Here is a 27728-nt window from a genome sequence, read left to right on the forward strand (position 1 = left end):
GCATCATTTGCTTTCCAGAATAAGGGAAGAATTTCTGTCTAGGGAAGTGTACTGTATTACTGGCTTCTGCTGATTACAAACAGTATCCTTTCTTGTTAAGTAGCCACTTTGTCATAGTTAGCACCATACACTAATTCTGCCACTTAAATCCTTGAACTACTGAATTTATAATCATAATCAAATTGCCTCCTGTTAGTGTTATTTTTTAGTAAACCTAAGCATTACCTGTTTCATTTGCAACATTTAGGCTGTGCTATCAATATCATTAATTCTGCAAATTTTGCAGATTCTTTTCACTTTCTTTTTGAAAGGGACATGCACTTTTATGTATGTGGATGGTACTCATTGCCTCAACAAAGGGTGAAATGCTACTGGATCGGACCAGATCGCATGATCTGGTAGTGATTGCAGCCGGTAGTTTGGCAATCCGGTAGCGATGGCAGAGTTAAACTCCGCCCAACACCCGGGTGTCATTATTTCCTGGTTTTTACTAGGAAGTAATATGTTTTTGACCTTCTGCGCATGTGCAGAAGGTTTTACGCATGCACAGGTCTGCGCACACATATGACGCACGCGCCGCATGCACTCCAGAGCTGGTAAGATAGGTAAGTAGATTTCACCCCTGGTTTCTATCATAACTCAAACAAGAATCTTGTTATAGCTCTCCTGATTATTTGCAATATAAGAATATATCTTTTTATCATGAATTAAAACAAATACAACAATGGACAGTTTCAGCTGATCTTTCTTTTCTGCTAGCTGTTTGACATTGACAATTGCTATAATTGCTGTTGAAAAGTATTGCTCCACCATTTATTTTGACCATTTCAGTTTTAAGTTTAGTTATACTTACTGACTCTGTTTGCAGTGGACACGATATTCTGTCTATTCAAAATGGCAGAATTAATGTTTAATAATTCAGCATGATGATGGGGATTAAAGGGTTCTCAGGAAAAAGATGATGATTTTTACTAGGCTTAGTAGAGAATCTTGCACACATAACACTATGACAAGATTTACCAATTGTTTTCTTATAATTTCATCTTTGGGGAAGAAGTTGTTACAAGTTCATTCTTGGCTACTTTTCTTTGGTTTCCCATCGGTAATTTTACTACTTGATCCAGCACTCCCTTGAATCATATTCTATAGGTATTTCACAATTATATCAATAGTTTTAAAGAGTAGGCATAGAGAATTTTGAATTATTAGTTTCCAGAGCAAATTAAAAAAGACAACTACATCCGATCCAAGAATTAATAAATTACATGTATTTATTATAATGCAATGAAGCTTTCTTACCTTCTCCAATTTTGATAGAGCAAGAGAATAACAGTCTTTGGCCCTGAACTGCATGAATCTCATGTTGGCAGGATGAGTTAATTCAGTAATTATGCTCAGACTGGAGAACAACCTAAATGTTTTTCCAAGAAGATGATACAGTTATTTTTCTAATAATATCAGGCAGGAAAATATGATAACATAATAGAAAATTAATACAATTACTCCAAAAGTATAATTACTTGCAAGGAAATGCTACCTACAAAAAAGAAAGAAAAAAGAAAACAGGGTGAAAATAAGAAAGGAAGGAAAGAAAAATAGAAAATATTCAGTGCAGAGATACAGTATAATATCAATAAGTGGCCAAAGATATTTCAAAAGTTCTACAATTAGTGGAAAAAATGAAAAAAAAATAAATCTCTGAACTGAATGACAATGTCTCCATTATTTAGTTATTTAAAGAGCTGTCTGTCTGTCTGTCTGTCTGTCTGTCTGTCTGTCTGTCTGTCTATCTATCTATCTATCTATCTATCTATCTATCTATCTATCTATCTATCTATCTAATCTTTTTAGATGTCCCAAAACGTTCAAAAAACATTCCTTCTGCCTCATGGCATTTTCAGCCTTTATTACTAGATCTGTCTATTCTGAGAATTATGAGCAGAGTTGTACACTATCTATAAAATATTTTATACCAGTTTTCTCTTAAATACTAGTCAGCGTAAATTGTATAGATTTATTCCACAGTTTTTCCCTTTATTGTATTTGCAACCAATTCATCATCCAATTTTTGATTTGTTCTATCTCTGTGTCACATGCCCGTAATTCTGTATGAGTATTTCAAATTGTGTCATTTTTCTTCTAAGCCCTCCTGAAAATGCCCCTATTGGTGGAAGCTAATTCCTCTAATGGGATAAATGTCCTGCAAAGACTCAGAGGAACCATTCCATTAAGTAAAAACATATAACATGTATTAACACTTTAATATGACAGATAAATACTTTATTAGTAATTACTGTAACAATGATGAATAACTTGTTTCCAGTAACTGCAAACAACAACAACAACAACTCTGTGTGTGTGTGTGTGTGTGTGTGTGTATTTGTCTGAATGGGCTATAAAATACTTTTACTAATATATAACATTATAACTATGTTGAGATTTAACTTGCAATTATGCATTTTGAAAACATTAGCCTTCTAGGCAAGAATCAATCAGCAATTTGCATTAACATTCATTGAGAGGTTTTGTTCATTATCTAAAGAGATATTTAAAAAGTATTTATATCAAAGTTCAGATAACAAGATCTTTGGGATAATATTCTTAATCCTTATGTGTAGGAGATGAAAATAAAGTTTTGTAATAGGGAAGAAGATGTTGTGATAATAAGGAACAATTAATTTGATTAAAGAAATACAAATTCAGATCCTTGTATTCTATTTTCCATTTGGTCTGCTCCCCAAATGGAATACATATTCCCCAAATATATATTGGAGAGTATATATTCCCTAAATGGAATAAAATTACCCATGGAAATTATAAATCACTCCCCAAATAGTAACATCTTCTTCACAAAACAAGAAGATACTGAAAGAGAATTCAACATTTCTAAAAATGATGGATTTGCTTTTTTCTTAAAGAAGCATGGATTTGGAGTGTCTAAAATAAAGCCTTTTCCCAAAAAATGAAATGCTAACCAAGATTATCACAAGACAATTGGAGTTATTTGATATTTAAGTTCCCAGGCCATGTTATAGTACTTAGCCGCTATTCTTGAAGTTGAGGACAAATATCAGTGTTTTGTGATTGTTGGCTTGACATGATAATTTAGTGACCTCCTTAATACGGGCACTGAAAGCCCAACATAGTAAAAAAAATATATGAAAGGAATAACCCAGGCATTCAATGCATCATTCTTAACACACAAATCATATTTGTGTAATTATTAACTGTAATAGTGATAATAATGATGCCACCTGCATTTTGTTTCTTCAAAAAATCAAAGCTATAAAATAAAGCTAACTAGTCTCTACCACAGTACAGCTCAGTACTATAAATAAACTGTAGTTTATTAGCCAAGACTGCACTCTTGTGGATTTTAAAACTAGAAAATGGACAGATTTTTCAAGTATTGTATATAAAAAAGCAAGAAAAGTTAGTATCGGATCATCTGCCTCACTACAGATATACAGTAGTTGTAGAAGCACATGGCTAATAAGAAGCTTGAAAAAGGGAATCAAATGCAATTATTTACATACTTACTTGGGAGTAAATTTACTGGAGCCAAACATATTTCAAAATACCATGTACATGTGAAAGATAATTTTACCTAATTGGTATGCCTTGATGCCGTGTATGATTTTTTTCATGTGGGTAAGGGAAATGTGGCTAATTAGTTAGGTGCCCTCTTAGTTAATTTTGATTCCTGCTGATTATCTTAATTTATTTTATCACAGTTATATGATCAACGAAATTGCAAGACAAAATTCAATCTTTGGGCATCACACAATCAAATCTTGAACTATTTTTAGGCATGGTTTCCAGCTCTTACAGTTTCTGTAATCTCTTTGATCCCATTCATACTTCTTATTGACTTTCAGTCATGTCTTCTGCTTTCCCAATCGTGTGTGTGTGTGTGTGTGTGTGTGTGTGTGTGTGTGTGTGTGAGAGAGAGAGAGAGAGAGAGAGAGAACTGGAGCCAAGTGCCCAATAAATGTAAATAAATAAATAAAATATATAATGATCTGCTTGTACTATATGCCCAAAGTAAATGAGTTTCTGTATGCTGATAATTGTTTCAAGGAAGAAGTCAGCCTTAATGTGATCTCAGACTTATTGATTGTTCTTCAGTCCATGGTTCTCTCACTAACAAACTCAAAATCCATAATACCTTATTCCTCTCACACTTTCACAGCTCTGCCTCACAACTGGAAAGGTAATTTATTTAATTGCTTAGATCTTTGTTATCAATGAAATGCTCTCATTCTTCATGATGTTGTTTAAACTTGTCATCTTTAGAATTAATTTCCTTTTTTTAATGTGTATTCTTCAATCTCAGTTCCTCTTCCAGAGGCTGGGAGTTTGAGGATTCCGTGCAGTGTCCTAGCTATTACTAGTACTTCGGTCTTCTGGATAGAGAGATCTCATGTTGTTCTTGGGGTCTGATGGAGTCACTGTTTCAGCTTAGGAATCATAGCTGCAGATGCTCCTACTGGACATACTGACATTATGAGATTATTCTACATCTTACCTTTAATTACCGTATTTTTCAGAGTATAAGACACACTCCCCCGCCTTAAAAAGGGTGGAAATGTTGGTGCGTCTTATACACTGAATACAGCCATTTTTGGCCTCCCGAAGCCCCACCCCGTGTGTCCCATTTTATGCAAAAATGAGGCACGCAGAGGCTTTGGGAGGCCTCCAGAGTGCTCCTGTGGGCTGGAAAGGGCAAAAACATCCCAATTTCCGCAAAAAATGGGCAAAAAATGGGCCTGTTTTTCACAAAAACAGGGCACACAGAGGCTTTGGGAGGCCTGCAGAATGTTCCTGTGAGCTGGGAGGGCAAAAACACCCCCATTTCTGCAAAAAAAGGGTGGAAAATGGGCCCATTTTTCACAAAAATGGGGCGTGCAGAGGGTTTGGGAGGACTGCAGAGTGCCCCTGAGGGCTGGGGAGGACAAAAACTTTTTTTTTCTTGCTTACTTCTTCGAAATTTTGGTGTGTCTAATACACCGGTGCATCTTATGGTCCAAAAAATACAGTATATAGTTTATTTTAATTAAAATGACAGCAATTAATGCCAAGCCAGAATAAATAAACAGCTCAAAGTACAGGAAATTTGCAGCAGCACTCTTCAAAATAATACTTTTTTTCTTTTTTATCAATGATGCATATTAAATTATTTTGACATATAGATAACAGTTTGTAATATATGATTTCTAAGCTATTAAAAAGTGACTGTTTGAACAGAGCATTTTAGTATTCAATTCTATAAAACTATTTGCGTATTAAAGTTCCATCTTTCTAAACTTTTGACGTTGGCTAGATCCTTACACTTCAAGCACCAAAACTGCTAATATTTGTTTTTCTAATAGTGTGTGATTTGTATCTACTATGTCAAACTTGAATTGAAATCTTTAGTTGTTAATTGTTTCTTTTCTTTGTACAAGGAAAATCCCTACATTTTTCTACATTTTGTGTAGTTGCCAGTACATGTAGAAAGGCTGTCACCTAGTGGTCATATGCTATAGTTAAAGTAGGAATACTCCAAACTGTTACAATTTCATTACAAAGTAATCACGCCTGCAAATGTTTTTACATTAAGGATATGTAATTTTTATTAGCTACTCAAGTACCTTTTCTGAATTGTGAAAGTAAGCTTTAAATTGCATTTTTACAGTATCTGTTGGATATTTCTCTAGTGATGTGAAAATTAGTGTTACATTAAGAAGAAAAAGAGAGTACTGAACTGAGAATAACTGCAAATAAATTGCTAGAAGGCTTTTTTTCCCCTTTGGGTAGAAAAAAATAAGAGTTGAAATAATTATGGACACTATAATATGAAAATAAACATTTTTACCTCTATTAACATTCAGATTCTGTATTGAGTATTTTTATCACTATTAATATTCCAAGTTACAGATGAAGAGACTAGGCTTAAGTCATGCTCCATATATCTGGCTACTTTTGGGAACAAGTTTCCAGAGTAGAATCTTTTCACTATTTTTTTTTTTAATCAAAGAATCTGAAGATAATTTTTCTGGCTGTGTGAGTAGAGGAGGTGGAAGAAAATGCTAATGGAAAAAGCAGCCCCCAGATGAAAGGCCTTATTAATAAGTCTGCAGGACATTTTTATAGAAAAAAGATGTAAAAAAGATACACATGCTAATGAACTAGAGAAGACCTGGGCATTTTATGGATCACACACCACAACCAGCCTGTGAGCAGTTCCAGTCCGGCCCACAGGGTCGGCACGTTTGGTGTTGTGGGTGAGGCATCGGCAGGATGGCAGTAGCGATGGGGGGGCGGGACATTAGTGGAGGAGGCGGGGCAGTGTTGGTGGAGTTTGGGGCATCAGTGCAGAGTTGGCACCAGAGGCAGGCTGGCAATAGCAGTGACCCTTCACAACAGTCCTGGCTTCTTATGTGATCCCTTGTGAAAATTAACTAGAGCCTGCACCACACAAACAGACACAGAACCATTGTTAGATTCTTCTGTAGAAGAGACTGTTACTGTAGTCAAGACAGGTATCCATCCAATGCCTGTGGTTCAACCAAAGAAGAACGTAGACCAGTTAGAAACGGGGCTAGACTCAGATAACTGGGCTAATACCGTTAGAGAAATGTTGAAGCAATAGCAAGAGGAAATATTGTGATTAATTAAAAAAGAGAAAGAAGAGCAGTTTTGGGGGAAAGACAATCAGGTAATGGTGACAGCAATAATCTCTAATTTAACTCAGGGAACTCAGGAAGGAAAAAAAAAGATGCACATACCATTGAACTTTTATAGGTAAAAAAAAAAAAATAGGGAAATTCCACCCCACAAAGTTGTGAATGTTAATCAGACTCATGCAGAGTTGAATTCCTAATCTGCTCCACCTAGTGTGATTGGCATGAAACCCAAATGAAATACTCCAGGTAATGCATTTCCTCCAAGGCACATGTAGACACAGCCCAACCGCCTTCTTCGGAAGAAAAGAAACTGGATGAGTATTGTCCATCTGAGTCCAGCAACAGTTTCTTGGAGGAAAAAAATGTAACTCTAGCTCCTATAAGGCCAGCCAAACCACTCCCTCCCTCAAGGAAGGTAACACCATCGCACAGAGCCAACCATACTGGAAGAGGGGCATAAATTGCTTGATTCTAAATAAATAAATAAATAAATAAATAAATAAATAATATTTTAATTTTTATACCGCCCTTCTCCCGAAGGACTCAGGGCAGTGAACAGGCAAAATAAAAACAACAATCAAATACATACAGAATAAAATATAATTAAAAAACTTATTTAAATTAGCCCAATCTAAAAATACTTTTAAAATCCCAAAACCTAATTTAAAAATTTAAAACCCTAAAACAACTAAAATTCTATGCCAGTCCCGCACGGATAAATAAATAGGTCTTAAGCTCGCGGGGAAAGGTCCGAAGGTCCAGAAGTTGATGAAGTCCAGGGGGAAGCTCGTTCCATAGGGTAGGAGCTCCCATAGAGAAGGCCCTTCCCCTGGGGGCCGCCAGCTGACATTGCTTGGCTGACGGCACCCTAAGGAGTCCCTCTCTGTGAAAGCGCATGGGTCTCAACAAGCAACTTATGGTCTCAACAAGCGCACGGGTCTCAACAAGCAACTTATGCCCTCCGAAACTGCTCTTGGGGAAAATGTACCTGTACAGATGATGGATTTATAATCTGAAAGACCTGGTGCATTTCTTTGGGAGTTTCAGGTTTAAACTATCTTTCTCTACAAATGATCATGCAGCTCACTTCTCCCAAACAAGTAATGTCCCCCTAAAACAAAATGTTTGGGTAATTATCTCGTATATGGTAAGAGTGGAGAAATAACTAAATGTCACCTCTCTTACTCCTTTTTTTTCTCCAATCCTGTAATCCCTCAATTCGGGGTAGAACTGGCAACTGGATGGAGCTGGCTGAATGCCCTTCCTGACTCCAAATGGAGTTATTTTTTGTACCCTAGGAGAGAAACATCTGCTGCTACTTAGGATTGAATTCTCAACCTTCCAAGTGGGAGGCGAGTGTCATCACCACAAGGCCACCATGCTGCTCTCTTACTATCACTTCTCTTACTATCATGATGTAATCCTGAATATGGACTCTTTTATGTTCTTGAACATATTTAGTCTTTGTCATTCTCCAAAGGTGCTCTAAAGTTCTCCAAAGGTACCCTAGAACCAAGGGGTCCCCTGGAATCTTATTCTCTTAGAGTCCCCACCACCATATTGGACAATATTGCCACAATATTGTGACACCCTCTTGTGTATATGAGAGGTATATTGTGTATTTTCTGAAATATTTGGTCTGAGGGTCATATGTTGAAATAATAAGAATATCCCAACAAAGCATATCCTTTGTATGCAAACCTCCCAGTCTCATACTCTTCTTTTGTCTCTCTCTTTCCTAAAGACACTATGTATGAATCTCACAGGTTTGTTATGTTATGATGATTGTACTTCAAGGTCAAAGTCATTTCTATCTATGGAAGTTCAGATATTAAATATAAATGATTGTCAATGAAATACAATCATCATAACATAAAAAAACCTATGAGATTTACATAGAGTGTTTTTTGGAATAGGCTTTAAATAGGTCTCCAACTACCTGATTACTTTGATGGCCAAAATCTTACTAGAGCAATGGTTAATAGAAAAATAAAACTACCTCTGTCACAAAATAAGGTCTAAAACAGTCTGAACTGAAACATGTTCATGTTAGACTTCTGCTAGCTCTTCATTAGTTGTTGGCCTTACTAATTCATTGCCTCAGTTCCTCAAAATACCAAGAAGCTATATCTGAAGCTTGATTTGGGAATGATTATCTACACAACTTGAATGATTTCTTTTCTAAGAAGAGACAGAACATCTGAATCAATCTGTTACATGATTTCCTCACCTACGCTAAATTGTATGCCTGGTTTCACACAAGGTTTGCACAAACTTAATGCAGTGATCCAAATGAGAAATATTAAAAACACTGTTTACAGAGCACAATTCCCTTTTTCAGTTCTTTATGTGCTAGAATTGGTCTGACAAGCATGTCCAGCTGGAAAAAAAGACCTTAGTTTAAAAATAATGTGGAAGTCTTCTATAATTATAGCAGCAACATAAAATGAAACATATTATGAAGAATATTATCTTTCCCAAAAACATTTCCAGAGTAAGATTGTGGAATAGAAACATCCACCTCAATTCTATTTGCATTGTTGGTTCTTAATAAGACAAGATCAATTGCCTGAGATAATATTGTCTGTCCATGAACTCTTCAGTAGCCTTTTTTTTAATCAGAGTAACTGGTATATAGTGGGTCTTTAGAACTTCTTTTTTAGAGTCTTCAGCCTTTTGGCAATTTGTTGAGCCCAGGGGAAGAAAGCCATTATCCAACTTAGCCACCTCCAAACCTTACTCTGTTCTTGAGACTTCTTGTTTGTCTTTTGTCTCACAACTAATATCATTTTGTCCAACAGGACAACTGGTGGTAGCAATGCTTTTTTCTCAAGACAGAAATATCTATGGAATGAGAAGAAAGCCTTCACTTTTGTTTTACTAACCTGCTTTTTCATTTCCATCCATAGTTGAAATCAAGAACTACACAAAGGGCAAACAATCCAGCTCTGAGTTTGGCAGCCTTTTGTTTAATCCAGAGGAACCTCTTTGAGTCATCTGAAGCCATCAAACAATGGAGCAGAATGGAGCTTTGAACTGTTTTGAATCCCCTGCTCCAAGACAGCCATGGTTTCAGAGGCCCAGGGAGTGCACTGACCAGATTAAGCCAAAAAAGCACTGACAAGAAATTATTGTTAAGGACCTACTATATATCTTCCTTTCCCTCCAACTGTTTGAGGAGTCATCTAATAATAATCTTCATGACCCAAACTTCTGAACATGGTATAAAGGAAAGGGGGGGGGAAGGGAATTTTATTTCCCCTCTGCTTTTTTTAAAATCGAGTGTTTCTCTTATTCTCCCTTCCTACACAAAGTAGCATCTTTCCAAAGTTACTATCCCTTAGCATATATTGTATTTTTTGGACTATAAGACACACTTCCCCCCAAAAAAAAGGTGGGTGGAAATGTCTATCTTATAGACCGAATACAGCACTGTTTTTGGCCTCCCCAAACCCCCCCAGTGCATCCCATTTTTGCCAAAAATGGGCCCATTTTTGGTGAAAACGGAATGCAGAGGGTTTGGGAGGTCTGCAGAGTGCTCCTGGGGGCTGGGGATGGCAAAAACCGGATGTGCAGAGGCCAAAAATTATTTTTTTCTTGTTTTTCTCTTTGAAATCTAGGTGTGTCTTATACTCGGGTGTGTCTTATAGTCTGAAAAATACGGTATTTGTTTGTAAGTATGCATAAGTGAATGTTGCGTTTCATAAATCCAAAATACTAGCTTTCTTTGCTGTTCCCAGAATCTTTATGATTCTCTTCCTGCCTTTCACTTTCATAATCGTACAATGCTTTCTTCAAACTTTCCAATTTTACTATCATTCTTTAAACTTATTGAATTCAGTATGTCACTGTTGCAACTTCCCTCTTTTTTGCATTGAACAAAACACTCTTCTTTCGGAATGCTTTGCTATTTTATCAATGAACTGAATAATATTCTAATTTTTTCACAGATTATTTCTGTTCTTATTTGATTTTTTTTATTTCATCATCCCAAATATTAGTTGATAAATGGTTTGGTTATTAACTATAGTTTCATTTTCTGCATCTTGAGAATTCCTAAAACTGTTCCAATAGAATTGGCTTTATACAGGCCCAGTTTATAAGAAATTTCTCACTGTTACAGAAGTTAGGAACGGCATATAGATCAAACCTAATGAGGTTATGTTCTCTGATGAGCAGCAAAAGGACTACTTAGTAACCAGAAACTTATTCAAAGCAATAAACGCAATACAATTAATTAGCAATGGACATCTGCTTCACTGTGACTTACCCATACAGATTACCAAAAGGTTAAATACAATATAGTAATTTATTATTTAAAAATTATTCACTTGTAGGATTACTAGACAAAATGCCCAAAAGATATTGTTTACCTACTGTGAATATTTATATGCTCAATGGAGATGGAGCATCAAAGATCATCAGAAACAGATGATGAAAGGAAAGTATAACATATTCTTAAATCCTGGAAAATTCTGACAAGGATATGTTTTATGCACCTACGTAGTGACTGCTGGAGATTTAAAGATGAGAATAAGGAAGATTATTTCATTAAAGAGACCCCTGAGTGCTATAAAACAAGATCAAACACATAAAGGGGATTTAAGGAGGTTTTGGAAAGCTTTTGGGACTATTTAAAGGAAGAGATTGATTAACTATAGAATACAAAAATTGTGAACATTGAGTTCTTTTTAGGGAGTGATTTTAGCCTTGAATAAATGGTTTTTTGATTACTGGACAAGAGTGGGACTTATTAAAACAAGTCAAGATGATCCAAGCGAGGGAGAGGAGGCACGTCTTGTTGAGTCCGTTTGGGATGAGTTTGACCCTGTGGCTCCCGAGGACGTGGACAGGTTGTTGGGGAGGCTTCACGCCACGACATGTTTACTGGACCCGTGCCCTTCCTGGCTGGTACTGGCCACTCAGGAGGTGACACAAGGCTGGCTCCAGAGGATTATCAACGCTTCTTTGTTGGAAGGGGTTTTCCCTGCCGCCTTGAAAGAGGCGGTGGTGATACCCCTCCTTAAGAAGCCCTCCCTGGACCCAGCTATTTTGGGTAATTATCATCCAGTCTCCAACCTTCGCTTTGTTGTGAAGGTTGTAGAGAGTGCTGTGGCGCGACAGCTACCCCAATACCTGGATGAAGATGTCTATCTAGACCCGTTCCAGTCCGGCTTCTGACCCGGATACAGCACGGAGACAGCTTTGGTCGCATTGGTGGATGATCTCTGGAGGGCCAGGGACAGGGGTTATTCCTCTGCCCTGGTCCTATTAGATCTCTCAGCGGCTTTTGATACCATCGACCATGGTATCTTGCTGCGCCGGTTGGAGGGATTGGGAGTGGGAGGCACCGTGTATCGGTGGTTCTCCTCCTATCTCTCCGACCGGCCGCAGACGGTGTTGACAGGGGGGCAGAGGTCGACCGCGAGGTGCCTCACTTGTGGGGTCCCGCAGGGGTCGATTCTCTCGCCCCTGCTGTTCAACATCTATATGAAGCCGTTGGGTGAGATCATCAGTGGCTTCGGGGTGAGATACCAGCAGTACGCTGATGACACCCAGCTGTACTTTTCCACCCCGGGCCACCCCAATGAAGTTGTTGAAGTGCTGTCCCGGTGTTTGGAAGCCGTACGGGTCTGGATGGGGAGAAACAGGCTCAAGCTTAATCCCTCCAAGACGGAGTGGCTGTGGATGCCGGCATCCCTATTCAGCCAGCTGCAGCCGCGGCTGGCTGTTGGAGGCGAGTTATTGGCCCCAAAGGATAGGGTGCGCAACTTAGGTGTCCTCCTGGATGATCGGCTGTCGCTTGAAGATCATTTGACGGCCGTCTCCAGGAGGGCCTTCCACCAGGTTCGCCTGGTTCGGCAGTTGCGCCCCTTCCTTGATCGGGATGCCTTGTGCACGGTCACTCATGCGCTCGTTACCTCTCGCTTGGATTATTGTAATGCTCTCTACATGGGGCCCCCCTTGAAGTGCACTCAGAGGCTTCAGTTAGTCCAGAATGCAGCTGTGCGGGTGATAGAGGGAGCTACGCGTAGCTCCCACGTAACACCGCTCCTGCGCAGACTGCACTGGCTACCTGTGGCCTTTCGAGTGCACTTTAAGGTGTTGGTTACGACCTTTAAAGCGCTCCATGGCTTAGGGCCTGGGTACTTACGGGACCGCCTGCTGTTACCACATGCCTCCCACCGACCCGTACGCTCTCACAGAGAGGGACTTCTCAGGGTGCCGTCTGCCAAACAATGCCGGCTGGCGGCCCCCAGGGGAAGGGCCTTCTCTGAGGGGGCTCCCACACTCTGGAACGAGCTTCCCCCGAGCTTACGCCAAATACCTGACCTTCGGACATTCCGTCGCGAACTGAAGACACACCTTTTTATTCGCGCGGGGCTGGCTTGAATTGAATTTTAATTTTAAATTTTGTAAATTTTATTAATTTTAAATGGGGTTTTTAGTTCATGGCATATTTTAATTTTTTCAGGCTAATTTTAAAATAAGTTTTTTAATTGCATTTTAATTTGTACATTGTATGTTTTATCTTGCCTGTACACCGCCCTGAGTCCTTCGGGAGAAGGGCGGTATAAAAATCAAATAAATAAATAAATAAACATCAGGACAAAATGAGTGGAATTTGGAAGAAATGGTATCAATGTTTCAAAACATCAAGGACATTCTGATAGGAAACCACAAGGAGATTAATAACTTAATATATGGCATGGATGAAAAACTAGGAAATATTATACAAAGGACAATGAGTGATCAAACCGTCCAGGAAAAGGATGAGTCAATTGAAAGAGCAGATGAAAAAGCAGAACAGATTAAACAGCAAACAAAACAAGACAACAAAAAGGAGACAATAAAAAAGAAAACAATGACTGATGAAATAAACCAATGGAAAAACATTTTAAGAGATTTAAAAAGGGAACCAGAGATGCAGGAAGACATTTTTGAAAGGGAGACGGGCAGGGGTAGATATTTTGGAAGCTAGACAGTGAAAAAGGGCAGAGATGGGAGAAATATTTAAAATGAATAGTTAGGACGTAGATGCAGATAGGGATAAAGATCCAAGAGAGGAATATGGGAGGCAAGTTAAAAAATGAACAACTAGAACTTTAAAATGGGCAAGAGATGAAGGGTAGAAAAGATTTGTTCTTAAATATAATTGTGGCATGATTAAAAGTTAGAATAGGGATAGAAATAAGAGAGAGGGGAATATTAGTATGTACTTTATACAATAAGACAAAGTAATAATAAAAATAAAGATTAGAAATTGAATGATGGTATCCTGTTTTCCCTAAAATAAGACATCCCCTGATAATAAACCCAATCGGGCTTTTGAACGCATGCACTTAAATAAGCCCCCCAAAAAATAAGCCCTGTCCAAAAATATTTAAATGCATGCGCAGCCAGTCCCCGCCATTTCCTCTGGTTTCCTCCACACACCCCAAAATAATAAGACCTCCCCAAAAATAAGGCCAAATGCTTATTTTGGGGTTCAAAAAAATATAAGGGTCTTATTTTTGGGGAAACATGGTATTATATATATTTAAACAATATTGTGATTGGCATTGGAATAATGTATTGAAACATTGAATAATTAAATAATGAAAATCTATAATTTAATACAAATATGCGTATTAATACTAGAACTACATAAGCTTGAGGGATGTAACAAATATGATTAATAGCACTATTTTTATTTGTACTAAAATGTATGATATCTAGATGCCACACTGTTCACACATTGATATAGATATATTGTAAAATAAAATAAAAATAATTGAACAGATGATTTCACTCATAACATTTGATACCCAATGGAAACTATTGTTCCTTCCTAAACCAGGTTTAACTAAATACACTAGGACTCATGGTGTAATCTTGGGAAGAAATTCATTTGTTTTATTGCTTAATTTTTCTATATAATATTAGATCAAGTGAAAGATTTTATGGACAGATTAATCACTAATGTCACTAATAAATCTGATATGATCAAGTCTATTTCTATTATTAAAATTATACATTTTTATGAAAGTAAGTTTATTACAGCCATAGGCCAGAACAAATAAAAAAACACTCAGTAAATATACAATTAAAAATTCAAGAATAAAATAATACATATCAAATAAAATCTATGATAAAAACCAGTTATCTGTTATGTAACTTAAAATTAAAATATTACTGACATCAATCGTGTCTAGCACCATTCCTAAGATTAAAATAAATGATCTCAACCAATAGAGTCCCTTCCTAATTTACATGCGTGTAGAACTGTCAGGTATGTGAGTAAATATATTTTTCCCATAACTATTATATATATCTCCAAAATGTTGGTGTCAGTTGACATCTATAATTTGGTAACCAATTTTTTTCTTGTGGACATTGCAGTGACACAAAATTTTGCCACTGCACGTGTAGTAGCCAGATTTGAGTCTTGAAGGAGAAAGTCTACATAAAAGTCATCTGTCCTCCCTGGCAATCTCGCTAGTGAGGAGAGAATATATATTGACCAACATACTCTGTATAACTCACAGTATAACAAGACATGTGAGATATCTTCAACTTCTCCTTTACCACATATACATACCCGTTCTGCTATTGGTGTTTTCTTATACCTACCATGGAGAAGTGCTGAGGGGAGAATATTAAATCTGACTCTGAAGAAAGCTATTCTTTTTTTGGGAGGAGATCAAATCATTCAGATATCCTGCTGATTTCCACACACCCTGTTTGATTTTGCTCCTACTATGGAGAGACAACCTATTTAATTCTTCTTGGAACTCCGTGTCCCTCATTCTTTCCGTTACCACTTGCTTTGCTTTGTCAAAGCCTAGGGACATTAAGAATATCGGTGAGAGCCAGTAAGAGCCCAGCTTGTGATCTATCGCCTGTTTCCAGGGGGAGGGGGACATTTTTATGGAATGTAAATATAACAGTGCATTTCCATAGAAACAAAGGAAGTAAATAATTGTGCAGCCACTTACCTAAAGAGGGTTTGTACATTTACAATTGTCTTAGCATCTGCCATGTATTCTTCTTCAGCACTCATAGTGCTTTCCTTGTCCACCACAACCATATTGGCAGCAAATGTCATGCCACATTTTAGCAAATCATCTAGACTTTTGCAACAGGACAAAAAGTTACATGAAGTCAAATACATATTGGTCATAACAAGTTAGCCATATATTTTGACAAATGCTTAGTGTTTTATAAAATAAAGCAATTGTGACTAAATTGTAATCATAAAGTTTTTCTTAGTAGCTGCTTGGATAGATTTTATCTTCCCTACAGTATCTTACAATTGACAGGACTCATCCCATATTACCTCTTGGCATGTCATAGCCTTATTTTTTTATATATAGAAAAAGGATATTTTTTTTATGATTTGTAAGAATGAATAAATAAATAGAGACAAACGGACAAATTTATGCCATGTTTTCAAAATGCTTAACTTGTTCCTCAAATGATGTAGTGTGAAAAGGCGAGCAGATATCTAAATCTGGTTCTATTTTATTTATAACGAACAAAGCAGGAGCAGTTTGAGTATGCATGTTTGTACTTCACCTCTCAGAAAGAATTTAGTTCTCAAGCCCATGAGTAACTGCAATTAATTTTATCTGCAACAGTTTGCTTATAGTTAAAAGTTAGGTTTTGTACATTGTTAATGAAAAGTAAACTGTTAATGTAATTTAGTACCAGATGAGTACAGCCTTAAGTTCCCTTTAAATGAAGCTCTGAAATTTACTATTATTATTTACAAGTTTTTATTAAATATTAACAATAGTTAATGATAGAGAGTGTCATAAACTATATAACTATAGGTAAGTGAGGAACAAAAGAGAATTACTTAAAGCAGGAGGGAAAAATTGTGCAAAATAATGTTATAATTTGTTGTGGATTTAAGTGCCCAGTAATTCTACTGATAGCTGAACTACCTTCTGGACAATAATAGTATCAATAAACAGAAGTCACTAAACCTGCTAGAAACAGTGACAGATGAAACATTTACAGGCTTGAGCTTTTATATTAAAATTCAATTTTAAGTCAAAGAATCGTATTTCCTAAGAGCTTAATTAAACTCCACTCTAAATCATGATGATGAAATAATCTTTCTATGCAGTATTAATCTGCATCAAAGGAGGGAGACAAAATGTAGAAATAGGTCACATAACATAACCCAGACAAGGCATGGTATAATTAAAGCTTCTTGACTCTGGTGACATATTTGGTAGAGAAAGCATATTCCTACCATCATAGGCCATCTATTCTCACTCATTACAGCCGGTTGATATCTTTCATTATTTCATTCTCCACATATTTCTTACTTAGATGAAATTATATGTATCTGTTACAAGGAGTCCTGGACTTAGGACCATTCATTTAACTACTGTTCAAAGTTACGATGACACTGAAAAAAGAGACAGCCAGTTCTCGCACTTGCAACTTTTGCAGTGTCCTTATGGTCACATGATCAAATTGTAGGCAGTTAGGCATCATATGTTTATGACAGTTGAAGCATCCCAGGACTGTATGATCATCATTTATGATGTTCCCAGAGGGCTTCAGACAAGCAAAGTCAATGGGAAAGCTGGATTTGCTTAACAGTTACAGCAAAAAAGGTTGTAAAATCAGGTACGAATCATTTAATAGCTTAGTGATGGATGTTCCACTCCCAATTGTCGGCATGAGTTGAGGACTATCCATTAGTTATACACACATTAATCTCTAGGATTAATTTACCTATTTTTCAATCTGAGGGAAGAGTTATACTACTATATAGGCAAGGATATCAAACTCAATTTAATTGGGGGGCTGCATCAGAGTTGTGTTTGACCTCGGAAAGCCGGGGGGACATGGCCAGGGTGGGGATGGTCATGGTAGGCATGGCCAGGTGAGTGTGACATGGGACTCATGTCGCGGGGGGCACTTGTGGTGGCCAAGTGCTAAGGCAGGACTTCCCTCAGACTCTTCCTCACTCTCATTATACTCTCCTTCCTTCCTTCCTTCCTTCTTTTCCCTTCCCTCTTCATTCTAATTTCTTCTTCCTTCCCCTCTTTCTTTCTTTCTTCTTCCTTGTTCTCTTCCCATCTTTTTCTTTTTCTTTTCTCTTTCCTTTTCTCCTTTCCTGCCCTTTCTTGCATGCCCAAATGCAAAAGGGGAAACATTTCTCCTTTTGTTTTGTTTTTAGTTTTGATAGCCCTCTGCCAGACAAAACATTTTTGGCCTGGATGGCCTCCTGCAGCACTCTGGCAGCCAAAATAGAGTGGGGGTGGGGGTGATTTCGATGATAGTCGACTTGAAATAAGAATGAAACCATCAAGGAAAGTCAGCTTGCTCACAGTTTGGCTCTTTCCTCGAGAAAAGAGATAGTAGAAGTCAACTCCATCGATGAGCAGGGAAATATAAAGCAAGCGCGGCAATTTGACTTTAGTTGAATTATGTGTGCAAAAGCTGGGAAGATGATGAGCTCAGTAATATGACAAACAGCTTCAAGGATGAGGGTGCAAGTTCAGAAAGTAGTCATAAAGACCACAAGAGAAAGAGAGGCAGAATCCAAGTCAACATAGGACTCCAGTAACCTCAGCCAAGCCACCAGTCCCTTTTCTGTGACAAGTAGAATCTGTTAAAAAGGAGGACATGTTTAATTATCTCTCTGGGGAATATAAACTAGAAAGGTTTATGGTGGGGGATATTATTTTCTGAGTAGTCTCAGAAAGAAGAGAAAAAGTGAGTTGAGAAGCAAAAGTCACAGCAGACGGACGCAGAGGAAACCCCAGAGGAAAAAAGAAAAGGAGACTCAGCCCAGAAAAGGCAGCCAAGGGAACTGCCCAAGCAAAGAAAGAAAACCTTCTGGCTATAGGAAAAATGACAATGGGCACAAACTAGAAAGTGCAGTGAAACGTTGGGGTTAGAAAAAGGCTGAATGAGAGAAAGGGAAGAAATGCTGCTAAGGAGATCATCTGGCCTTGACTAGTTGTAGGCAAAATCCAAATAGATGAAAGCTGTCTAAAGTTGAGTCTATGTAGCCTCAAGGAAGAATCTGTTGTCCTTCTGTTGTCTTCCAGTCCTCTCCAGTGAAGCAAAATGGTGTCAAAATTTCCTGAACCTGCCAGGGCAAATTATATTGTGCCCAATTTCACTGTCTTAAGAAATAGACCCTGGAAGAGGGATTTCCTGACAACTGGAGTTTGTTATCCAGACCAGTTTGTTTTTTTAAATGGTTTTTCTCATTCCTATGCCATCCTTATTTCTTCTGTCCCAGTGTGCCTCCCTGTACCTTATATTTGGACTCCTCTCTCTTTGGCCACCTCTTTTTTTTGAAAAAATGATTTCCTGACAAAATTCTTTTTCTTCTGATTGCTGCCTGTGTTCCCAACTATTGTTTCCCCAACAATTTTCTTTCCCAACTATTTCCCTGCAGCACTTTGGCAGTCAAAATGGTGCATGCGATGCCCCCCATGCCCTGTTTTGGGCCTGGATGACCTCCTCCACTACCCTGGTAGCTGAAACAGGGCATGGTAGGCCGCATGAAGCCCCCCCTCTGGTGACCCATTTTAGGCCTGGATGTCCTCTTGCAGCAATGTGGCAGCCAAAATGGGGCACAGGGGGCCCATATGCTGCCCCCCATGCACCTATTTTTTCTACTTGAGGCACCGTGGGCCGATCCTTTGAATTTTCAGGCTGGCCCTGTGGGCCAGATGTAAGCACCCCATGTGTCATGCCCCCATCAGAGTCTGAATCTGAGATGGAAGACGAACAGCTGACAGAAAGTGGGAGAGTGGCTCCATTGGCTGTGGAGAAAACTGGGGAAAGACAAAGTCAGGCTGGGCAGAGCAGGGCAGAGGTAGAACAAGGGGTATGTGGTTCAGATGAAGACCAAGGCCCATTCCTTCCTCATCCTAGGGTGCACAGGGAAGAACACAGAAGAGAGCAACGTGGTGTTGCGTGGTTTACAAGGAAGGAAAGGGCCTCGATTCCCTTCACAACCTGGGGATGGGGTTTAAAGGAGAGGCAGTTGGGAGGGGTGTTTGTTGGGAACAAACATTGAATTCATCTAGTATTGAGAGTGGGGCCTGTATCTTGGCATTCCTCCTGACTGTTTGAATTATAGTCGTGTTTCTGTGTGCTTATCTTGTCTTGCTGGAATTATTGCCATGAATTCTGTGAATTCTTTGCTTTTGGGACTCATTATCTTGCCCGGCTGGAGTGACTGATTTGCGTCATTCTGCTTACAGCGTTTGGACTACAGACAGAATCTGCTACAGGTTTGTGGGAGAGCTTTTCTCCAGGCCGGAGGGTAAATGGGACATTGTGGGCAAAGTTGGTGCCAATAAAGGGACTCATACCAGTTCTCATACCAGTACTGGTCCGTCGTCTGTTTGGAACTGGACCACGCAACTGGAAGTGAGAGGCAGGTGAGCAAGTGAAGCTTCATATGTATTTGCAGCCACTCCCCAGTGCTAGCATCAATACCCCAGCTCCACTTCAGATCATCGGGTATTAAATTCTCATAGTAGTGCGACCCTTACTGTAAAGGTGTTTTTTCAAGAGGCAACTGGACTTTCTGTTTTTTCTTTGAAGACGTTTTGCTTCTCATCCAAGAAGCTTCTTCAGTTTCTTGGATGAGAAGCAAAATGTCTTCAAAGAAAAAACAGAAAGTCCAGTTGTCCCTAGAAAAAGCACCTTTGGGAAAACCATGATCTGGATGGCTGAGAATTTCCACAGACACCTTACTGTAAACTGAGCATATGAGGGATATAGGTTGCATGCTCCCCCCCCCACTCAGTCCATTAAAAAATAGTCTTCCATGAAACTGGTCCCTGGTCCCTGGTCCCAAAAAGGTTGGGGACTGTATGGTAAAGAAAAGAATAATATGGAATACTGAGTTTTTATTAAAAGTGCCAAGGTAGCAAGACAAGTAACATTATGAAAGTGAAGGATTGGATAAGCATTTCTTTTAAGTGACAATGTATTTTGAACTATATCTCCCATTGCTTCTCTTGCTTTGTTCATTATCGGCAGAATTGTTCCATGTATTACATCCTTTAATGTGAGTGTCCAGTTTTATATAAAATGTATAAAATGTATAAAATGTATAAAATAAAGTATGAGTTGCACCAAATATGTTAAAGAGGCATTTTTCTTATGCTAATGTTCTTTAAGGAGGTACTAAAGTGAAGTGAGTTTTCTGATGACTGTAAAATGAACCAATCAAAACTTTGGCTTGTTGCCATGTAATATATGAAACAGCCTTTGGGTACAAATGTATTCTCTAATAAAGAGTATTAGAACATCCATACTTAGTATCTTTTCCATCTTTGAGAAAAATCGGAAAGATACAATTTTAAAAAAAAAATTATTACAGGCTATTATAAACAAAAGCAAGATACTTTAAATTTGAGGTATGCCAAGTTAAATCTGAGCAAAACAGGATAAACAGCAGTCAGGTGGCAATATGTTGAAGGATTTTTCTTCTTTGGGATCATAAAAACGAAGTGAGTATCCCAAAGTGAAGCATCATGTGTGTTTTATGATAAATTCTACATTATCTTAAAATAGCAGCTGCTGGTTCAGCTAAAATTTAAAGTTTTGTTTTAAAAGAGTTTTTTAAAAAAAAAAAACACAGTCTTTTTTTTTTATAAGGTAGGGTTGAGAGCTCTAACTGTTTGTAGCAACTGCAATTCCAGTTTGGACAGTCCAGAGTGGAGGTGGGGATATCCTAATGCAGGAGTCCCCAACCCCTGGTCCATGGACCGGCACCGGTCTGTGGCATGCCAGCAACCAGTCTGTGCAAACAAGCAAAGCCCCATCTGCAGGATGCAGGGAGCATGCAAAACCATACCTTCTTCAGTCCATAGAAAAACCTCTCTACACGGAACTGGTCCCTTGTGCCCAAACGTTTGGGAAACATTGTCTTCAGGCACAAGGCAGCCTTTGGAGAACAGCCAATATGCATTTTAGCTGAGTATTTTACATATAGGTTTTATCAATTAATTAATAAGTTTAATTATTAATTGGAAATGAGAATTCCTTACTATACAGCCAAACAACAGATTACCAGGTTCTAGAAATAATTCAGAAGTGGATGAAAGTGGAAAAGTAGTCAATTAGCCCAGCCCAATTCTTGGGTAAATTAAAGCTTTTTAGAAACATGGTTTTCCAGTCCCAAAGGTGCTTTTCCAAAAGACAGCTTGACTTTGGTGTTTTTTTTTTCCCTTTAAAGGAAAAACAACAACAAAGAAAAGTCCAGCTGCCTTTTAGAAGAGCACCTTTGAGACAACCATGACTTGGATGATTGAGAATCTCCATAGACATAGTTCTCCAGTGTCTACTTAACTGAATCAGTTATGGAGAATGATGTAATCTCAGCAGATCCATTGTGTGTACTGTGTACACATACTCTCAAATATAGAGTTACTATATATAAATGTAATGAATAAATGAATGAAGACTGAACTGCATATCAATTCAGCTGTAGATTACTATGTATAAAACTAGAAGACTCTTTTTTAAAAGGAATAAGCAATGTAAAAGGTTGAGTACGTTGAAGAACAAGTAAGCATGCAACGATACAACTTCAAAACACTAGCACTACATAAAAGCATGCAACTACATGGTACTGCACACTACAATACACTACAATATTTAGTGTACCAAGAATCATTTTACCTACTTGTCAATAGAGCCCACCATGTAGTAAACCATTGGAAACCAACAGATTGCATCCAGAAAATGCATATCTGGCCTAAATAGCAGATGGGTCACAAAGTGAAAGATAGTATCATAAAAATTGTGTGGGGCACTGGAAATTATTTAGTAGTAATAATGTTAAATACAGTTTAATTGGAAAGTGGAAAAATCTCTAACATTGCTGACGAATGATAATAACCCCGTTTGTTTCTTTCATTTCTTCGTTAGTTTGAAAAATCTTAACAGTATGTAAAATTATGCTTGATTTTTCATACACATTTCTTCCGATAGATACATTTTTAGAGACATTCTTACCTATTGAGAACCATTTTTTTTTTGGGTGTGTGTGAAAAATTCCTTTATATATTTGGCGATTATTTTAATAATTTCTCTAATGCACATTATGTGCATATTTCTGCCTTAAGTAAGCAGACAGACCACTTTGGTCTTGCAGGATTGGCACCTTCTGGATTCCTTCCATTAAACAGTGTCATCTATCGGGACCCTTCAAGCCTGTCTTCCTTATACCTGTGCCTGTGCTCTGGAATGAGGTATTCCCTGAGACTCAGATGGACTCCCCCACTCTTTTGTTGCCCTTGAAGAGGGATGGCGTAGCCCTAACTTTCATTTCATCTGGTCTGTCACACTTGCCATCTTTTATTGATGTTAATCTGTAGGAAGTCCCTGATTATAACAGTTCGTTTAGTGACTCATGACCGTTTTTCACACTTACGACCGTTGCAGCATCCCCAGGGTCATGTGATTAAAATTTGGTTGCTTGGCAACTGACTCATATCCATGGTGGTTGCAGTGTTCTGGGGCCATGTGATCAGCTTTTTGCTGCCTTCTTATAAGCAGACTCAATGGGGAAGCCAGATTTATTCAACAACCCTGTTACCAACTTAACAACTGCAGTGATTCACTTAACAATGGTGGCAAGAAGGGTCATAAAATGGGGCAACATTCACTTAATGGCTGTCTTGCTTAGCAACAGAAATGTTGGGCTTGATTGTGGTCATCAGTGGAGGAGGACCACCTGGAATAACTTTGTTTGATGGTTGTGAGATGCACAGAGTCGTTGGGAGTTGGCTATCAATTTGGAACAATGTACACATGCAAATAAAAGCTACATTTGGGCTTGCAAAGCTGTTTGAAAATTACAAATTTGCTTATGGCAAAGAAGGCACGGTCTATTGTGCTTAATAGCTGTTATGCACATTGTCTGGACTGGATTTCTCATTATCTCCCAATTTTATTCGGGGAGGTATTAGGGATGTTTTTATTTTTTTTAAAAATGTGTTAAGTTTATTTTAGAGTTTACACAACAGTTTACAGTATTTACAGTAATATGGTGAGTGCAAAAAGATCTGAATGCAAAGGTATCAATTCAATGGAATTTAAGCAATAGTGAAGGCCACAAATAGATATTTCTTACGCTTATGGGGATGACTAAGGAACTTACATGTAAACCGTATTTATTACGAACATAAAAATGATCCCTAATGTATTTATTATGCTGAATGCTGGATCTCATAATAACTGGTGCTGGAAACGTTGATAAATTTCCTCCAAAAAAAAAAAAGCTATAAGGAACTATGATGAAATGCAATTAAAACTATAATAGAGAAATCAAATATTAAAAATCATGTACAGCATTTAAAATATGAACCTTAAAAAAGTCAGTTAAACACTAGAGGGCCCTATACATCTACACTAAAATATATTAGTCCACAATGAGATTTGCAGTTAAACCTGGATGTAATATTAAACATCTACAAGAGTTGATAAATTCAAGATAACAATGGCTGTATACGGGTAGTCCTTGACTTATGACAGTTTGCTTAAACAACAGTGTGAATTGATATCCTCTGAAAGTTAGTTAGAATTTATATTTGAATTTATGATCATGTGTTTGCAATTTGGGTGCTTGACACTGGCTCCCCATTTAGGACTGGTTGTGGCATTCAGTGGTCACATGATCACAATTTGTTATGATTTTTGCTGGTTTCCGGCAAAACTTGCCATTGGTAAAGCTGGATTCGCACTTACAACTGCTGACTTGATCTACAACCATGGTAAAAATTATTGTAAAATAATTGATGACTTAATTTACAATGACAAATTATGATGGAAATTCCATTCCCAATTTTGGTCATAAGTCAAGAACTATCTGTAGTTGAATTTTTTGGCATTATATGACATAAAGTAGGAATGAGCAACATTCAGGTTCATATCAGGTTTTGTACATGTCAAGGGCTACATATCAAAAATACTGATCCATTATTTGACATTTCAGGGATTTTAAAGGCTGCAATAAGTATATCACGAGAACTGAAAACATGGCAACGCCTATTCTAGGAACTTCAAAAGAGATGGTGATAGGCTGTATTTTTTGCACCTCTGGAATAAGAAATAAAAACCTAATCCTTTGCTGTACTCTGAGTACTTAAATTAGCCAGAGGTTTTTGCTAGAGAAAGGATAACAATCTATGCAAAAATAAACGTGAAACAACTGGGCACATTTAAAGTGTTCAGATATAACTTTCACTAGAGACATATTGTTAATATATTTTATTGAACCAAAATAAAAAAGCAAATTAAAAATCTGACATGACTGTCTGCCAAGAATGGATGAGTAGCAGAGCCCAATTGGAACATTTTAAAGATTCAGCAATTCAAGTTTTACAGATTTTCTTTATGATTTCACACTACAGTGATGTCAAAATTAAATTTCTTTTTCAAGAAAATGGCATCAAGTTCTTTTTGCTGTTTACAATGGAAAGTTATCCTCAATACAACTTATTTCCAATGGCAATAAGCAAGTACATAAAGCCCACAGCCGGGAAAATTACTTAAATAGTTGAGGCAAAACCTCTCCAGCTCCAAGTAAAACAGCAATAGTGGTAGGAGAAGGATAGTACTAATATAATAATCATGAAAAATTTGTTTACTCTTACTATGTGTAGGAGAAAAGGAGGTGGAACTGGAGGGCAGAGCAATGCGTCATCAGTTTAGTCTCTCAAGACTCTTAAGTCTCATCTCCACCCTTGAATTCCATTGACTTTTATATAGCACTAATTTAGTTCTGACTATTAGCTGACCAGATTCTTGTGTATAGCCTTCGATAAACTGTTTATATTGCAACCTACACGAATGATCCTGATTCTTTGTGCCTTATACTATGGCATCAAAAGTCATTTGTTTGTAGCAAAATTATATCTTGGTATTTCAATCTCTGTCTTTGATGCATAAAATAAAGTTCTCCTATAAATGACTGTCTCCAAATACTGGTGATATCACCCTTCTGAATTAAAACACATTTATTAAATTTGGTATCAGCAATACATAATAGATGCAAAGTTCCAAATATGAATCTGTATCTCTGAGATAAAAGGACAAACATTCTACTTACGGATTATCCAGCAGCAACACAATTGGATTGAGTTCTTTCTTTGGTCTGTAATAAGCCCTGAGAGGTACAATAAAGTTGTAGAGTCCATTTCCTGCAGTCTCTGCAGCGACTATAATGATTCTGTTTTTGAATCCATAAGCTTTGGCATCTTCATAGTAATTATGCTGGCATCCCTGCAGACCCCCCCAAAAAAAATCAAAGGAAAAAAATAACAATACAATACCTAACATCTATTTGTTGTAAAACTTTCTAGCTTCTCAGAAAATGTTTTTAAAGTACGAAAGTATACCTTAAAGTATACCCACAGTTAGATTGAAAGTATTTATAGCATTTTATTTATTTATTTATTTATTTTGTCACAACAATATATATAAGCATTACATAAAAAGATTATATAGTATATAAACATATATATGAGGCAATATAAGGAAGTATAAGCATATATGTATAAGAAGAAAAAAACAAGCAAACAATAGGACAGGAACGGTAGGCACGTTTGTGCTCTTTTGCATGCCCCTTATAGTCCTTTTAGGAATGGGGTGAGGTCAATAGTAGAAAGCTTTTGGGATTATGGGAAGAGACCACAGAGTCAGGTAATGTGTTCCAAGCACTGATAACTCTGTTACAGAAGTTATATTTTCTGCAATCTAGATTAAAGCGGTTAACATTAAGTTTGAATCTATTGGTTGCTCTTGTATTATTGCAGTTGAAGCTGAAGTAGTCTTTAACAGGAAGGACATTACAATAGATGATTCTATGAGTTAAACTTAGGTCTTGTCGAAGGTGACAGAGTTTTTATGTTCAGCTTTTAATCACTGAAGATATATTTAAATTTTCACTAGCTCCATTTTTAAGGAAAGCCTCAAATTGTAAACACTGATGTGTACTGTGTATTTGACTTGAATTTTGAATTAAAGATATTTACTGTCACTGAAGATATTTGAGTATATATAACACATTTATTGACACTAATTCCAAGCTATATTGGCAAAAGTTTCATTATAATCAACCACCCCTGAAAAACATGGAGGATTTGGTTTTATATTTGCATGATGGAATTGGAAATGGATAGGAAGTTTATATAATCTGGCATGCAGGTAATCCTTGATTTACAACCATAACTAGGACTGGAATTTCTGTTGTTAAGCAATGCAGTCTAAATCATGATGTCAGATGACCATGTTGCTGGGTGACGACAATCCCAGAAATCCTATTTATTGTCGTAATTACAGACGTGCAGGTCCTTAAGCAGGATGAGGAGGAAGTCACAGGTAAGAAGTGCAGGACTGCCATAATGGAGTGGCAGACTCCCTGGGGGGCCCAGCACAGGCCGCACATGTGTTGTGGGGGATGCTTTAGTGTGGTACGAGTGCAAGAACAGACTGTGACTCAGAGGCTTCTTGGTATGCCCCAGGTCTGGGGCTACAAAAAGCCAGGACTGCTTCTGGAAGCCTCAGTAGCTTCCATACATAGGGTCAGACCAGGAACTTCCTCCTCAGCAGTAGGAAGAAGATGGACGAGGCAGGTTCTATGAAGTACAGGATGGGGACAACGAGGGTTTGCAATGTGGTGGCTGACCACAGTATGAAGCTTGAGGAGGCATTTGGCAATAGCAGCAGTAGCATTAAGACTAAAATAGAGGTCTGGGAAGTGAAAGGGTGGCCCCAAGGATTGCCACAGTTCAGCATGGCTGAAAGGGCATAGGTGTGAGGGGAGATAGGGGAGAGTTGAAGTGCCCTGCAGTTTTAAGGGTGGGTTGGCTGTCAAGTTGCACAAATTTTGATCATGATACAATGCTATATGGGCATTTTAACAGCCATAAATACATTTTTTTTTCAGCACCGTTGTAACTTTGAACATTCGCAGACTGAATGGTTTTAAGTTGAGAACTACCTGTACCAAACACGAGAAGCATTTTCTCACCACGGATGAGATTTTTTTTTCCTTTCTCAACATGCATCACC

General features: G+C 37.8%; 1 protein-coding gene across 1 annotated transcript in view; it reads right to left on the reverse strand.

Annotated features, from left to right (window-relative positions):
• The window catches only part of KCNT2 (potassium sodium-activated channel subfamily T member 2), a 163762-nt gene that overhangs the window by 38432 nt on the left and 97602 nt on the right, over positions 1 to 27728 (reverse strand). The window contains exons 19-21 of the mRNA XM_058176642.1: positions 25765 to 25937; positions 15647 to 15781; positions 1300 to 1411 (exon numbers count right to left, since the gene is read on the reverse strand). Of these exons, the coding sequence (XP_058032625.1) occupies positions 1300 to 1411; positions 15647 to 15781; positions 25765 to 25937 (420 nt within the window). The remainder of the gene's footprint in view (positions 1 to 1299; positions 1412 to 15646; positions 15782 to 25764; positions 25938 to 27728) is intronic.

Source organism: Ahaetulla prasina, chromosome 3 (genome assembly GCF_028640845.1).
Source record: "Ahaetulla prasina isolate Xishuangbanna chromosome 3, ASM2864084v1, whole genome shotgun sequence".
Lineage (NCBI taxonomy): Eukaryota > Metazoa > Chordata > Lepidosauria > Squamata > Colubridae > Ahaetulla > Ahaetulla prasina.